The sequence below is a fragment of the Lethenteron reissneri genome, chromosome 11 (assembly GCF_015708825.2).
Source record: "Lethenteron reissneri isolate LAM-NWPU_2019-01 chromosome 11, ASM1570882v1, whole genome shotgun sequence".
Taxonomy (NCBI): domain Eukaryota; kingdom Metazoa; phylum Chordata; class Hyperoartia; order Petromyzontiformes; family Petromyzontidae; genus Lethenteron; species Lethenteron reissneri.
Genome location: NC_083789.1, coordinates 1,119,572 through 1,134,953, shown reverse-complemented (window position 1 = coordinate 1,134,953; position 15,382 = coordinate 1,119,572). Strand labels below are relative to the sequence as shown.

At 47.5% G+C, this 15,382-nt stretch overlaps 2 protein-coding genes across 6 annotated transcripts; one reads left to right on the top strand and one right to left on the bottom strand.

The window, feature by feature from the left end:
* Positions 1–1,616: 1,616 nt before the first annotated feature.
* Positions 1,617–7,675, top strand: LOC133341247 (F-box only protein 48-like). Of its 5 annotated transcripts, none has more exons than XM_061549730.1 (5): positions 1,617–1,769; positions 3,324–3,422; positions 4,316–4,414; positions 5,191–5,379; positions 5,809–7,675. In XM_061549730.1, the coding sequence occupies exons 2-5, from the start codon at positions 3,357–3,359 to the stop codon at positions 5,965–5,967; spliced, it is 513 nt and encodes a 170-aa protein (XP_061405714.1). In that variant the 5' UTR covers positions 1,617–1,769; positions 3,324–3,356; the 3' UTR covers positions 5,968–7,675. The 5 variants fall into 5 exon arrangements, with proteins under 5 accessions (XP_061405714.1, XP_061405713.1, XP_061405712.1 ...); XM_061549729.1 differs by having other exon boundaries at positions 1,665–1,817; XM_061549728.1 differs by having other exon boundaries at positions 1,672–1,825.
* Positions 7,371–14,088, bottom strand: LOC133341246 (nectin-3-like). Its single transcript, XM_061549727.1, has 7 exons — positions 13,948–14,088; positions 13,126–13,476; positions 11,512–11,817; positions 10,517–10,631; positions 10,253–10,398; positions 8,164–8,268; positions 7,371–7,510 (listed from the first exon to the last, which is right to left on the bottom strand). The coding sequence occupies exons 1-6, from the start codon at positions 13,997–13,999 to the stop codon at positions 8,177–8,179; spliced, it is 1,062 nt and encodes a 353-aa protein (XP_061405711.1). The 5' UTR covers positions 14,000–14,088; the 3' UTR covers positions 7,371–7,510; positions 8,164–8,176.
* Positions 14,089–15,382: the final 1,294 nt, after the last annotated feature.

Genomic DNA, 15,382 nt, shown 5'->3' with positions numbered 1-15,382 from the left:
TTGAACTGATTTCGCGCCGTATGTGGCCACGTATGATGTACGGTAGCTACGACGGTGCGAAATAAGTTCAACATACGACCGTGCTAATCGTCTGGGCGGGGAACGACAACAACATTGCATGACAGCACACATCACACACCACACAGAGTACACATGACACACGCGACGCATGACACACACCACAGACACATCACAGACACACCACAGACACACATCACACACCACACAGATAACACACACGCACTTCACACGCACTTCACACGTCACATCACATACGCCACGCATGACACACATCACAGACACACATCACAGACACACACCACAGACACACATCACAGACACACATCACAGACACACTCATCCCCCGTGCCTTAGGTCACGCGGCGCAGCTCGCTCCGGTCAGAGGAAGCCCACGACGAAGTCGTCCCCGTCAATGTGGTGGTGGTTGTTGTTGTTGTTCACTCCGGCTCGCCTCGCCGTTGCTCAACCCAGCAGAGGTGTTCGCTTCACTTCGCCTCCAATGTCCCTTCTCAAAGTCTCCCCTTGGCCGCTGCTGACTGATTTAAGGCTAAGTCGACCCTGGGGGAGGCCCAAGACCGGTCCAGGTGTTCGCCACTGTTATCGGTCGTGAGCGAGACTGGAACCCCAGTGCGCTAACCACTACGCCACCGCTCTCCACACCACAACCACCACCCCATGGCTCCCGTGCAGGTTGCTACACGTCACACGCGTTGCTGATTCTACCGTGCCGTGTCCCTGCAGGTAAATTGTCATCGTCTTCCCCCTCAAGCCACGTGTGAACAAGAAGGTTGCCTGCGTCCTCATTGCAATCATCTGGAGTGTGTCTCGGGATGAGACGAGGAGCCAGTGGAGATATTGGCGGATTGGAGGTGATGTGGTCTCCATTACCGGAGCGAGTGAGATGCCGAGTTTAAATCATGCGGTGTCTCGCGTACTTTATAAACCACTATTTGTTGAGTTGTGTGCTGGCTCATGTGAGTGCACAGAGAGGTTGACGTCACACATCGTCACAAATATCTGCCCCCCCCCCCCTAGGTGCGTGACGTCATTTATGGACGGCCCCTGAACCACAACACTGTCTTTCCGACAGACCTGTTCTTCACCTGAGGACGGCTGCTTGCGTTGTGGCCGAAACGTCGTGAGAATTGTATTTTATTATGTTTTATTATTTTATTATTTCCCTGCTACGTGACTTTACCGAAAGAACCAAGAAGATATCAGAGCATGTTTATTTAATGTTCACCACAAGTACATGTGGTTAATGCAGACATGATTCCTTGCAAAAGGTGTAAGCTTGGTGTTTTAACATCTCAACACAACTGTTTTATTGCCAGAAAGGGTAAACCCCTACTAGTATTATTATTTGTATTTCACGATGTCTGCGGCACGCGGGCTGTGCTGGCGCCACGTGCGGCGGCGCTGGGCTTTAACCGTGACGTCACGCCCACGGCGCGCCAGCCAATCCGCGCGCGGGACGCGACCGCCACCCAGCATCTCTGCCGCCACCGGAAGTCGCCTTCCGTCTGTTTTATTTCCTCTGCCGGAAGAGGAAGATCGAGATCGATCTACCGCCACCGGAAGAGGCGCGCGAGGCGGGCGTTGGCACCGCGTGAAGATCGCTCCGGGGAGCAATAAAACGCGGAGGTCTCTTCCGGAAGACGGAGACGTCACTCGGGGAACTTCCCCGTCCGTGTTTACGAGCGATGGAGTCGGGGTGACGATGACGGGCTTCACGGCGTCGTTCACGGGTGACGTTCACGGGCTTCACGGCGGCGTTGAGGGGCGAGCGAGGCGAGGCAAGCAGGTCATGGTCACGGGTCTAGGTGACGCGTGACATATTCGTGACACGGGTGGCTGTCGCGCAGTTTAAAGGGCTGGGGCGTGCGTTCAATGTTGACATGCAGCACTCAACATAGTCGAGTGTGTACACACACACTGCGTACACACACACAGTGTACACACACATTGTGTACACACACACAGTGTACACTCACGTGTACACACACATTGTGTACACACACACTGTGTACACTCACGTGTACACACACACTGTACACACACACTCACGTGTACACACACACTGTACACACACACTCACGTGTACACACACACTGTACACACACACTCACGTGTATACACACATAGTGTGTACACACTCACGTGTACACACTCACGTGTATACACACATAGTGTGTACACACTCACGTGTACACACTCACGTGTACACACACATAGTGTGTACACACTCACGTGTACACACTCACGTGTACACACACACAGTGTGTGTACACACTCACGTGTACACACTCACGTGTACACACACACACTGTACACACACACTCACGTGTACACACACACTGTACACACACACTCACGTGTACACACACACTGTACACACACACTCACGTGTACACACACACACTGTGTACACACACACACTGCGTACACACTCACGTGTACACACGAGTGTGTACACACTCACGTGTACACACTCACGTGTACACACACACACACACCCTGCGTACAGGTCCGTGCTGGGATCCTAACACATGTGTAACATGCAGACTAGTCTGACGCTCACATGCGTGTGGAGTTGGTGAGGGGAGTAGTGGCGCTCTGGTTAGCGCAGTGCGCTACGATTACTGACCACGGCTAACGTCAGTGGCGCGTGGCATCTGAACAGATCCGAGCCCTCTGCGAACCCTCCCTTGAGTCCACACTCAGCGTGTGGTGATGAGTTGTCAGATAGCCCCCATGACCCCGGTGCAAGTGCAGGTGCCACCTATTTAAGTGCAAAACATTTCACGGCGTGAACTTGCAAGTGGTGGACGTGTTCCGCTTTTTCACAGAAATGCATCGGCAATATTACAATTTACCCTGACAGAGATACCAACCAAAACTCTTCGTAACGTTACGAAAATATTTGGTCGCCGTGCGTAGCTTGTGTTTGTATCTCTCTAATCGAGTAGTGAACACTTTATTGAGACGTGTTAGAGAACAAATGTCACGTGGTACGTCTGCAATGTTTCGAGACAACAAATTGGCGGAAGCTCTAAAACTCTGTCGAGATGAGACAGAGTTTTCGAGAAATGGCAAGTTGTTCCAGTTGCCATCATAAAAACACAATGTGTTTTGTATTCCCGGTCTATCATTCCATAGAAAACAACTGTCACACTGCATGGGACGGCCCTTATCCAGCAGTGGTTTGTGCAATGTATGGTGCGCACCAGTTGAAACCTATTTTGGACATAGAATGGCGTGAGGTCTATATTTAACTGAAGCATGTGTTCCCTTTTCTACAGAAAGTTCCCAATGAATGCAGAAGAAAGATTACAATGGAATCTGGAAGAGATATTAACGATAACATTCAGCTGCAAGGAGAACTTTTGGGTTTTACGAAGGTACATCTGGCGGAGGTGCACAGATTGTTTGTACCTGTGTAATCGAGTAGTGAAATCTCTATTGAGATGTGTTGGAGAATTAAATATCATGTTTTTACAGCTGCAATATTTTAATTCAGCTGATGAAAATCTTCAGAAGTTCCAAAAATCTGTATACAAACATCAGATTCTGAATGCTAAAGCTTTACAGTTGCACAGCATCATCAAAAAAACGAAAACAGTCTCTAGTGATGCTCATATATCCCAGGGCGCCACGGTGACGAGATGTTAACTACCTCGCCTGGTATACTGAAGGTTGTGGGTTCAATTCAGACCCTGACGCCTGTATATTTGGAGTTTCCATGTTCTCCCCGTGGGCGCGTGGATTTTTCTCCTGGTCCTCCGGTTTTTCCCTCCACATTTAGAAACATGCACTGAGAGTATTTGGCTGCGATAAATGTCGACACAATAAGCCACTTTGTTGAGCTCATCATTTGTGGCCAGGCCGCTTCTGAAAAAGAGCTGTAAAGCAGCTCAATTCGCCTTACCCGGTTAAGTAAAAAAAATTGTTTAGTAGAAGCTAACCAGGGTTGAGCATGGATATAGTGTAGAACGGTTGTTATAGACTGCAGCAGGGACTGTACGTGGTGGATAGCAGTGTGAAAAAATCCATTGGTGTAGTGTATATTTCTCTGCTCCCGCATCTATGCTCCATGCTTTCACTTGACCAGTGCGGTGGGGAATTGTAGAACAACACCCACGACCTGCACGGTGTGGGGTGGCCCTTATCCACCAGTGGATTGGCAAATGGGGCTGCTCATGTACAATGCTGGGTGTGCACGAAAGACTTGCAACACCCTTTCGGAGATGAATGATGCCATATATCACTGGAGCATGTGTTCCCCTTTCTTCAGAAAAGACCGGATAAAGGCAGCAGAAACTTTCAAATGAAATCTGGAAGAGATGTGAACGATAACATTCAGCTGCAAGAAGAACATTTGGATTTTATGAAGGTATTTGGTGGACGTGTTCGATAATACAATGTCAAGTGGTACAGCTGCAATGTTTTTATACAAACAATTAAAATGTTCAGGATCTCCAATCATGAATACACATTAGAAAACCTTTCAGATACTGAATATCAAGGCTTTTAATATGCACAGCATCATCATAATAAACATAGTTTGTACGATGCCTTCATTAATGAATAAATAAGGATGCTCATGATGCAATACCATAATTAAGGATGGATGTTAAAATCCTATGTATGTTGTTTGTGATGGTTCACGTGACCCCTCGTGCCACGAGAGGCTGCGATATTCACGGTGTTTAAAAAAATCGATTCTCGAATTTTCTGAATCTCGAGAAAGGGAGAATCGTGCCGCCCCTATGCTCCGAGCTGGGGTCAAGCTCAACATGAGCACCGCACCACTGTCTGCACATCTCCTTCGACCTAACTCATCAGATACAGATGCGGTTCAACCACTTTTGTGTGTGATCCATTGATGTCTGAATCCTGATAACTCCTTACGGCATTGTGGGATGCTGTGGACATGAACGACGCTGTATAAAATACAGCGTCGTTCATTATTATGAACTCTACACCATGATCTGTCTACTGCTGATGAAAGTCTGCCAAAGTCATTAGCGTCGCTCACAGTTGTACAATGCGACAATGGAGCTCTTACACGAACTGATCTCGTCACTCCATCTGTACGGTGGACGTACTCTCAGGGGTGTCGGCCACCAGTTCTTAATTAAAACGTTATTTTTGTCTTTTTTACTGCAGGTATTGCCTGAGGAGTTGATCCTGAAGATATTGGTGTGCTTGGATCCACAGAGCATTTGCCAGTCTATGCAAGTGTGCCTTTCCTGGAAGGACTTCATCAGTGAGGCTGAACCTCTGTGGAAAAGCGTCCTGTGTACACATTACATGAGGGAGAAGAGGGCAGTGACGGGAGCTCCAGGGACCTACAGGGTATGCGAGACCTGATCTAACCAGAATCACGGTCTTGAAAGTTGCTGCGCTGTGACATTAATATTGACCTTCAGTTTTACCTGTAATTTTACTTTATCGGGCAAAGAATAGTGATGTCATCATTCATTTAATACAAATGTGGGCGAGCTGGCATACAGTGATTGCCGCATACAGATAATTGCGAGGCAAGATTGCAGAATAATTTTTAAAAGATGAATATTTTTAAATATATTGTTAACGGTACACGGTGATGCATACCTTTGTTGAAATGTGCTGATTTATTGACTGAAACGGGGTTTTTATCGTCTCCGTGCACCTCTGTTTCCAAAGCGCTTGGATACATTTACTGGTTATCATGATAAACGTATCTCGGTCTTTCCACCGCTAACCATTCCACGCCGTTATGGTTTGTGCTTTCCTCTGCTTTAGGATCTTGTGAAAAAGTACGGACGTTGGTTCAATGGACACAACAGCCACTTGTGCTCAGCTGAAGAGGCCCAAAATATCATGTGTCCCATGGGTGTAAATGAGTGGGGAATGATTTTTGAGAGAGAACTTGGGAGAATTACTGCAAACATCCCTTTCTAATTGCTACTTTTATGAGACAACAGCTTTGAAATATGCAATTGTCATACACTACACTTCGGATTTATGCAGCCTCTACAATCTCCCACAGCTCAATTTGCATTGTGAAATGCAATATGTGCACATCGACTTAATTATATATTGTTTTATGATCCTTTAGGATGAAGGGAGTGAGGTGTGTAATGCTACAGAGCAGAGGGAAAGGAGAGCAGATTATGGTAGAGGTTTGATTGAACATATTCCAGAGACATTCAGGTCTATACTTGCATGTACAAAGTCATTTATGGTGTCAATGCTCGCAAGACGATGCAGTGTAATGCACAACGGGATGATAGAGTGCGTGATTTACCTTGCACAGGTATTTTCAAGTCTCTTCAAATGGCAACATAAAACAGTCAAATTGGTTTTCTGATCAGTCACTGGGCATTAGTCATCTCTTCTTTACAGCCCTGAGCTGATGGTGTAAATTCCCCATTCCAACCACTCTTGCTTCTCACAGTGACACTAAGCACAGCATAACCCAGCAGAATTAAAAGTGTATTTTTTTATAAAGAGCATTACACAAGTAGACAGTGCGTGGTGGTATCGGCACTTTGGAGGCGAGGATTGGTAGGGCAGATGGGTTGTGAAATGGCCAAACCTGATGGGCTGACCTCTCGTGTAGTGCCTGGCTGCTCTACAGGATTGCTTCCACGTCAAACAAATTGGTCAAACATGCCGAATCGCGGTCATTCTGAATAGAGTCCACGGCTCGTTGAGGTTTTCCTGCATAAAATAAATAGAATGACTTATTGTTACGGGAATAGACTTAGCGATCCACTCAGAATGTCGTCCATATTCAGGAACTACGTAAAAGCAGAGGCTAGGCAATTTGCTTCGCAGTCATCATTGACAGACACTGATTTACCACTACAACTCAATTGATTTATATGCTATGAAAGGTGAAACATACATTTGGATACTTTATGGCTATTGATCTCCTTCCTGCGCTAATGAATGGGTTTACTGGAGTAGATACCTGCTCATACAGCCATTTTAATGATGAAGGTGGTTGACATTTTACCAATACTTTTTTTAAAATCAACTTTGCACTTACTGTTTGGGTCATAATATATGTTTAACTTTTATTTTTGTATTTATTACAGCAACACTTTTGAGACTCCCTGCAATGCTGTTATCAGAGTCCTTGTCATGTGCTACTTATGCTGTGTGTATGTATATTGAACTTCTTTCACATCACACTGAGTAGAAGGATGCACTTATTTTATCTCTTCATGTTCTAGACACGGTGAGGGAAGCATCTATTTCAATAGGCATTGGTAATTATTTTGTTGGGTTTTTTTACATACGACGATATGCAAAACTCGCCTAAATTCACCGATGGCTTGTAAAGAATAACTTTAATTGGCTGGTTAATTTGATCGAGGGCATGTGATTTAAAAGGGATTGTGTCAATTAATGCCACTCAATTGTACTTGACAGCCAACCGTGGGATGAACGCAAGTAGAAACGTCCCATAGATGTGCATTCATAAGTCCTGCAGCTCCTACAGCAACCCACACAAGGACACCATTTCAACGGGTTAATTTACTTGCTCCAAATTATTACAACCAAACACAAGCACTTGTGTGTGATTAAACATGTAGTACATTGATAACTTTATTCTGTTTTGTAAGAAGATCTGGAATAAAAATGTCCATGCTGTGTGTAATTATGTAAAGCTTCTCATGCATATCGAGAATGGACAGTCCACTCGTGCTCATGGTTGGATATATATTTTTAAATAAATTATATTTTATTGGTCAAACTCTGGAGCATCCAGGGTTTGTTAAGGTATGTTTAAAGTACAAAACTGATTTTCGAGATTTTGGTGTGGACAAACATGAACACTGAAAAGGAACCCTGAAGCTATAATCTATTATATGAGGGAGCACTTGCTATCTTGGCACTGCGACCAAGATACAGGCCGCAATTTGGGAGGCCATCGTATTTACAATTTGCTCCATTATGGGTTGCAGCCGTGGTGTGATGATAGTGGAACGTGTTCAGTTGAGAATCGAATCGCATTCAAAGAGGAGTGTTGAGAGAAATGCGCAGGTTTGGGTCGGGCGCATGTTTGACGAATACACATTGCTTATCAAATTAATTAATTGATCCATTAATACTCGATTTCTGAACGGCTCCTTAAATTAAACTTACCGGCCGATGCCCTCTATGGCTCCATCATGTGCTGCAAAAGCAGGGGGACTGCTGTGGCGATGAACACGTTGAAGGCACGGAATAGCGCAGGGCTCCGGTTTGTATCTGTGGGGAGACATTAGGCAGACACTCGGGCACTGATGGATGTTTGACTTGAGCTGCGAAAAACCCGACGAGCCATGAAGATCAATCTGACAGCTGTCCAGCCCAAGCTGACGTGGTGGAACATTGGAGAGGAAGAAGTTAAGTGGTCAGGTAAAACACACGTCTTCAGAACCCAAACGTGCTACTCTGATAAGTCGTGTGGTGTTTTTACCCAAGAGAGCTCTACTAAGACCTTTTCGAGATAAATTTCACACATTGCCTGTTTGCATTAAATACTTAAAGTTTTTGCTTTCATAGTGGATATAATTTTCAGTTACGTGCAACGGTGTTGCCATCGTTTACATTATATATTCTATGCCATTGTGTACTTCATGCACATTTCACATGGATCGTTTATGGAAGTGTACGCAATGTTTTTTGCCTTGAGTGCATTTTGTATCGGGGCCGTGGTAACTCTGCACGTGGCTGGAATCCGGCGCCGTGGAGGCAGCGGGGGTTGATGAATCACAACAAATGTCGTGAAACTTCCTTCCCGTGGACATTGAGGTGTCATGCCCTGGCTTGCCAGGAGATGGCAGAACAGCAAAAATGTGGATTCTACCTGCTCCGTCTGCAGTGGAAAGAGTCCATAATATAGGTTTTTGTTTGGGTTAGATCGCGTAAAATTATAAATGTGTCGTTAAAACCCGCCACCACCCGACACAGCCAACTAGTAAGGGTTGTCACGTAAACAGAACGTGCCAATTCGGCACTAATACAGCACACCGGTGTGTTGGAGAGCCAAGCCACAACATTTACAATCTGAGTACGACGTTTCGCCAGTAATTACAACTAGCTTCATCAGGCGACAGCCAGATTTGTGGAGAAGTCTAACTGTTGCGTTCCTTATATAGAGGCGTAGATGTGGTGACCACGCTTCTGCGCTCTTTCCCTAAGTTGTGTAATACAAGATTCCTCTTGCGATGTTCACACCACTCCATTTCGATGTTTGTTAAACTGCAAGTGGGAAGACATCGATGTGCAGAGAGAACATCCACACCGATGAGAGGAGGCAGAGGTTTCAGAGAAGAACGCGCGATTACAAGGGGACACAGCAAGTGGCATGAGACGCGCTTTGCTCAGTAAAAAGATGCACGCATGGCAAATATGTACCGCTCCATCGCCAGGCCGAGAACAACCCCGCGAATGAGAGGTGGGGAGCTCTCAAATGCTTGAGACAATCTCTAACTGATCGCAGTGGTGCTCCTTCTTAAGCTGGGGTGCACGCTGTACCCCCTGGGGTGCGAGACGTGCCAGATTTGTTTTAGAAGGTAAATTACACTGGTCAAAAAAAAAAAACATTTTTTTCTGGCCTGGACTTTTGCAACTGTTTAAGATTAATTTCAGGGTGCTGATTCCAAATCTGATCTCAGATTTGCTCTATCACATCTCATTTTTATGCTATCGGCATACCCCATTTTTATTGATTTTTACCCGAAATTAACTGTCACTTATGATTGCAAGTTGTTGCGAGTCAGTGACTGCTTTAGTGTTCAAATATGGTGCTGTATTTTTAGGATAGTGTGTTTATAATATAATTTTATGTAGATATCCGCATTTATTTAATATTTTTCTTATGCAGTTTTTATTGAAAATGCAATATTTGATATCTCAAAAACCTGATGTGATAGACAAAAACTGATGCCAGATTTGGAATCCGCACCCCAAAATTACCTAAACAAACCGTTGGAATACCTTATGCCAGAAAAAGCGTGTTGACCAGTATAAATCGAAACACAAATTAAGCACGGTCACATAAGTACAACTAAATTGTTTCATCAAAACGATGTGTTTATTAACATTTACACTTTTGCCGGTTAAGAACCAAAGCAGTGCAAGGCTGCAGTAAAGTTGTTGTGCTCATGGTCGACAGGACCGTCAATCTTGTCGTTAGAGTGGTGGTGATGGTGGTGGTGCTAGATGGTGGTGGTAGCGGTTGTTGTACCTGGATGCACTGTGACGGTGATGGTCGCCGTGCCGAAGCCCACCGAGTTGCCGGCCCGGCAGGAGAAGCGGCCACTATCAGCCGCGGTTAGCGGTGGCCCCACGTGGAGAACTTTACCCTTCTGTGCATCGAGCATTGCATCATTCCTTCAGCAAACGCAGCGCAGATCACGCCGAGGGGTCTTTAAGACGAACGCGTCGGCACAACCGCAGTCAATCGAATCGAAAGTCAGGTCTCGGGCGTTAGATTGAGAGAAAGCCTTACTTGCTCCACGTGTATTCTGTAACCGCTGGGTTGGCATCAGCTGCACAGGTCAGGGTTCCTTCTTTGCCCACAAACCAATCATCCTGGTAGCCAGTGATCGTCACCTTTGGTTGATCTACGGAGAAAGCGACACATTCACGACGTTGTCAATCAACTGAAACGTTGTGGATTCGAATCTTCGGTTTTAATCTGCGACCCCGGGCCGCACGGTGAACATGGAGACGGCAGCAGTGGTTTTCTCAAGGAGACCAAGCTCACAGTCTCGTGCAGTATTATCTGCTGCTCAGGTTGAACATTTACGGTGAGGATTACTGTGACAACAAATTATGATTTTACATTTTAACGTTCAATTCCAATCACGACCATAATAACATTTTTAAAGGTATAGGTGGCATCGCTGGGGCACGTTTACGGTGGTGAGGATGCAGCAGCACAAGGTGTGTGAACACGAGGTCGAAGGTTAGGCTGTGTGCCATCGGTAGGTTCGTTTGTCATGCGATGTTTACGGCTTAATTTTGCACCTTGGTAGAAATTTGCAGCCTTTAGTCAATCCACTGCTGGATGATGGCCTCGCCACGGCATATCCACTATAGCCACAGTTGCTGCGATAGTCGTTGTTGGTTTGCTGACAGGTCAGATGGAACGCTGTTTCGGGGGAATTATATTGGCACACCACATCTATCTCGCCAATAGTGCAGTAGTCATCACATTGTTGGAAATTAGGGTGCAAGGATAATTATTGTACTCTATGCCAATAACCTTTATTTCAAGCCAGCCTAGCAGCGTTCTGGAAAATAACGGAGAAAATATAAACCCCCCAGGACATCACTCACATTGTCAGCCGTGGCTGGGAATCACAACCTGGTCCCCCGTGTTCGCTGCGGGGTGCACTGACCCCTGCAGAACCACCGTTCTACCTCCCTTACTATGTCGCTGTGCACTTGTTGAGATGAGACTGGCAAGCGATGTTTTGGAAAGGCTTCCCATTGGCTTACAGTGAATGTTAAGGGTGATGGTCATCTCCACGTCGGCTGCCATGGCAGGGTGCCGCACCCTGCAGGTGAGGTTCCTCCCGTGATTCTCGTATGTGGGCACCATCCAGTACTCGCTCTTTAGGGTCTCTGTGTTGTTGGGGTTGACCTCGAAGAGCTGGGAGACGCGCCCTACGTTCGGATGCTCTGACCAAGTGACGAGGCCTGCGGGTTTCCCGCTCCAGGCCACGCACGTGGCCACCGCCATCTCCGCCGCGCCGCCATCCACGAGGTCAGTGCTGCTCATCTCGAGGGTGGCTTTCGGTGAAACTGAGAAACACAGAGGGGGAAGGGGGTGGGGTGATACCGTGGATGTCTGCGCCACGTCAAGTACAGGAGCGATATTTATTTACTTATCCAGGAAAGCCTCACTGAGTCTCAAGACTCGTTTCAAGAGGGTGCTGCTGCATTGGGGGGATATTTGCCCAATTCCATGTCAGGAGTGCTTGGAATGTGGAAGAAAACCGAAGCGCCCGGAGAAAACCCTCGAATGTGCAGGGAATGACATCAAATGTCCATACGGACCGGTTCGCAAACCCACTTGCTGTACTGTAATCATCTGCCCACTTTTGAGTATGCAAATCTCCCCACACCGCCAGAACGTACAAAGCACAATTCCGTTGGCTCTGAGAAGTTGAGCAGGGGGCAGGGGGCACAGTCAGCAGGGGGCAGGGGGCACGGTCAGCAGGGGGCAGGGGGCACGGTCAGCAGGGGGCACCGCGACGCGTGGCCGTGCCGAGCGCAGCGGCCTGGCGCTGAGATCTGTGCAGTCGCCGCTGTGTAGAAGAACTCCACGTTGCATTTATCACTTTTCTATTTAAAATGAAAAGCAATGAATGAAATCCCGTACTGTACTTGGACTCGACACTTGCAGGAGCATGCTGCACAATCACCTGGCCGTTGAGCATCCCGCAGAGATGGAAGCGTCTCGCTCTATTCTACATCCTTCAGCAAGCCTCGCCTCCAAGATGCCCAATCACAGCCGGCCAAACAGAGTTGACGACGCGGTGGTCCAGAATGGACAGAATTGCACCTCCTGCCTCTCACATTACTCCAAGACACTGGTGGAACCAACAACTTCGTCAGAACATCAGCAGGCCGATGCAAACGCAAGTGGAAAATTAAAGAAACAAGCCACAGTCGTGTGATTGTGGCCATGCATCCCAAACTCTGGACCGTATAGCTAAACCCATAGAGACACCTTGAGAGACCGTACATGGAGACTCATAGGGATACATGGAGACTCATCGGGATACATAGAGTCCCACGGGAATACGTGCAAGGCGACACAGTGGTACGTGCGCCTGTGGCCATGCAGCTCCAAACTAAGGACCGCAGAGTAAGCCCACTGTAGTCCCTCAACGGAGACGGAACATCAACTCGACACGATCTCTCTCTCTCTTGAAGCCCTCTCCGCCGTGGCCAGCAGCTGACCTCGACATTTGGCATCGAGCCCTGCGCGTCTTCATGCTGCTGCTGCTGCTGCATTCGTGCGCGAGAAAAGCGAAGGGTGGAGGCCGTCAACCCGCGCTGGGAGGGGAAGTTCCCACGGCTCGCGTCGAGGTGCGTGCCACCCACTGTAGAGTTCGAGGGTGAAGGATATTTGCCGAGCGTCCAGGGCGCTGATGAAGCAGAAGAAGTCTCCGTCGTCCTGCAGTTCCAGGTTTTTTATGGTGATGGAGGCGTCTTTAAGTTCGGGGTCCATGTTGGTGAACTCGAGACGCCGGGAGTAGCTGCCGTGGAAGTCGGTGGAGTTGAGTCCGCGTCTGTTCCTGTAGGCAATCTGCACGCGGTCCGCGTACTCTGATTTGAACCAGATGATGCTGTCTGGCGACTCGGAGCCTGGGTAGAGGCAGCGCAGGGTGACGGATCCGCCCAGTTGCCCTTTCACGTTGACCTGCCCGGCCTCGGCCACAGACAGGAGGATTCCTGAGCGTGGCAAGGCGGAGGAGGGTGGCACACAGAGGGAGGGAGACGACATAGGACACGGGAGAGAGAAGTAGCGAAGGGAAATGCACGGAGAGAATTGAGACGTCATAATCGGCATCGGCCATGGTCAATCTACTGCTGGATGAAGGCCTCGTGAATCCGTCTTTACCATCGCGATCACTGTTCTGACACGCTACTCTCTACCGAGCACCTGGAGACGAGCTGCTTTAATCGTGAAGTGTTTTCCAAAAAAACTATATTGGAGAAATAAACGCAGACCGTAATTATAAACGTATAACATGTTGACCGTTTCAGATTTGTCAATGGTGAAGTAATGATAACCAAAGGAAATACATTACAGGGAATTGTAATGTTTGGTGTGAACAGCGAATGCAATGTATTCAAACTCCAAGTTCCCCTATTGACTGAACAACGTGAATTCAGAATGTGTCCAGACGTGAACATTCTTACCGTGAATGAAGAGTAGCAGCAGTTGCCCACCATTCGTACCCAGACGCATCATCTTCACCTCGGCCAAAATGTCTCCTTAGCGAACACCCTTCTCGTGTGTAAACGACCAGATTATTGCCCTTGGACTTTAAACTTTATATGTGTCAGTCAAGCACGCAAGTGAAGAACTGAGAATTTGCCTCGAGCTCAAAAGGGCGAACTTCCTTGCGGGTGATTCACAAGGGAGGGGAGGGAGGGGAGGGATGGAGGGGAGGGGGATGGAGGGGAGGGGCCCCAATCGGCCCGCGGGGTCCACGGCCGCAGGGACCCGAGTCGACCCCCTGTCGATCAGCAGGCCACACTTGACGGTGATGATGCAGGATTTACAAATCTGCCATTGACGCAAAAAAAATTCAGCGCAAACATGAGTGCAGACCGGAACACAGATCCACAACACTCACAGATGTACAGCATTGCATGTACACCCCCCCCCCCCGCCAGCCTTATCCAGACCACCAACTCGAAAGAACTGAATGTATAGCTATTTTGCTTCCAGAGGAAAATGGTAGACGCGAACCTTGATGTCTGTATTGGACCGATGAGTCCTAACGAGGACGGGACTGCTGCCTGTTGTGGGACGGCCACACTTTCTCAACTGTATCAGTCGGTGGTCCACTTGAAAAACTGTCCACACGTCCAGTTGTCTCGAGCTGGTGGTCTGAATAAGGCTCAGAGCGTTTGTTCACGCAATGCTGTAACCTCCTCGTGTGTGTTGTTAAATCTATATGGGATCGAGTGCAGCGATGTAGGGGTTATGACGATGTTAATGCGATATCCATGCTCTTACCCAATATACCACACTTTGGACTCCGCTATGCGGTAAAGATGGAACTTTATTGAAATGGGAGCGTGGGCTCTAAACACTCACACCCTCCCCCACCTCTGTCCACACAGCAGTGTGCATGGATACACCGACCCTGACGCCTGCCGTATATTTAGAGATTGCGTGGATTTCTCTCTCTCTCCGTGGTCGAGTGGATTTTTCTCTGGGTCCTTTTGTTTTTCCTTCCACATTTAGAATCATGCGTTTAGATCATTTGGTTGCGATACATTTCCTCGCGATAAACCACTTCGTTGAGCTGTCTGTTGTGGACAAGCCGCTTCTGAAAAAGATCTGCATAGCTCATTGAGATGTTCCTGCTAAAATGAAAGTGTTGGTAGTTTGGTGGGGTAAAGGGTGTGTACTGCTCTTCCAAGATGCCTGACCAGCGTGGATGAGTAGGCCAAATACCCACGAGAAGGGCTCTCTCGAACTCCCTCTCGCGCAGGTCAATTAAGCAGCAGCGGTGTAAGGGAGTAATTGCAGGGCTGCGAATTTCCATTTTATAGGAAGCCATTGGAGCGATGCACTTTTAAATCTAAATTGAAAACAAATGTCTTTATAACCGATTTTTGT

Excerpts from the sequence above, each read along its gene's own strand:
- LOC133341246 (XM_061549727.1), bottom strand. The coding sequence starts at position 13,999 with ATGATGCGTCTGGGTACGAATGGTGGGCAACTGCTGCTACTCTTCATT. Across the intron at positions 10,632-11,511 it reads CATCACCCTTAACATTCACT|ATCAACCAAAGGTGACGATC; the intron begins GTAAGCCAATGG and ends CTTTCTCCGTAG. Across the intron at positions 8,269-10,252 it reads CACCGTCACAGTGCATCCAG|ATACAAACCGGAGCCCTGCG; the intron begins GTACAACAACCG and ends GTCTCCCCACAG.
- LOC133341247 (XM_061549728.1), top strand. The coding sequence starts at position 1,742 with ATGACGGGCTTCACGGCGTCGTTCACGGGTGACGTTCACGGGCTTCAC. Across the intron at positions 3,423-4,315 it reads AACTTTTGGGTTTTACGAAG|AAAAGACCGGATAAAGGCAG; the intron begins GTACATCTGGCG and ends CCCTTTCTTCAG. Across the intron at positions 4,415-5,190 it reads AACATTTGGATTTTATGAAG|GTATTGCCTGAGGAGTTGAT; the intron begins GTATTTGGTGGA and ends TTTTTACTGCAG.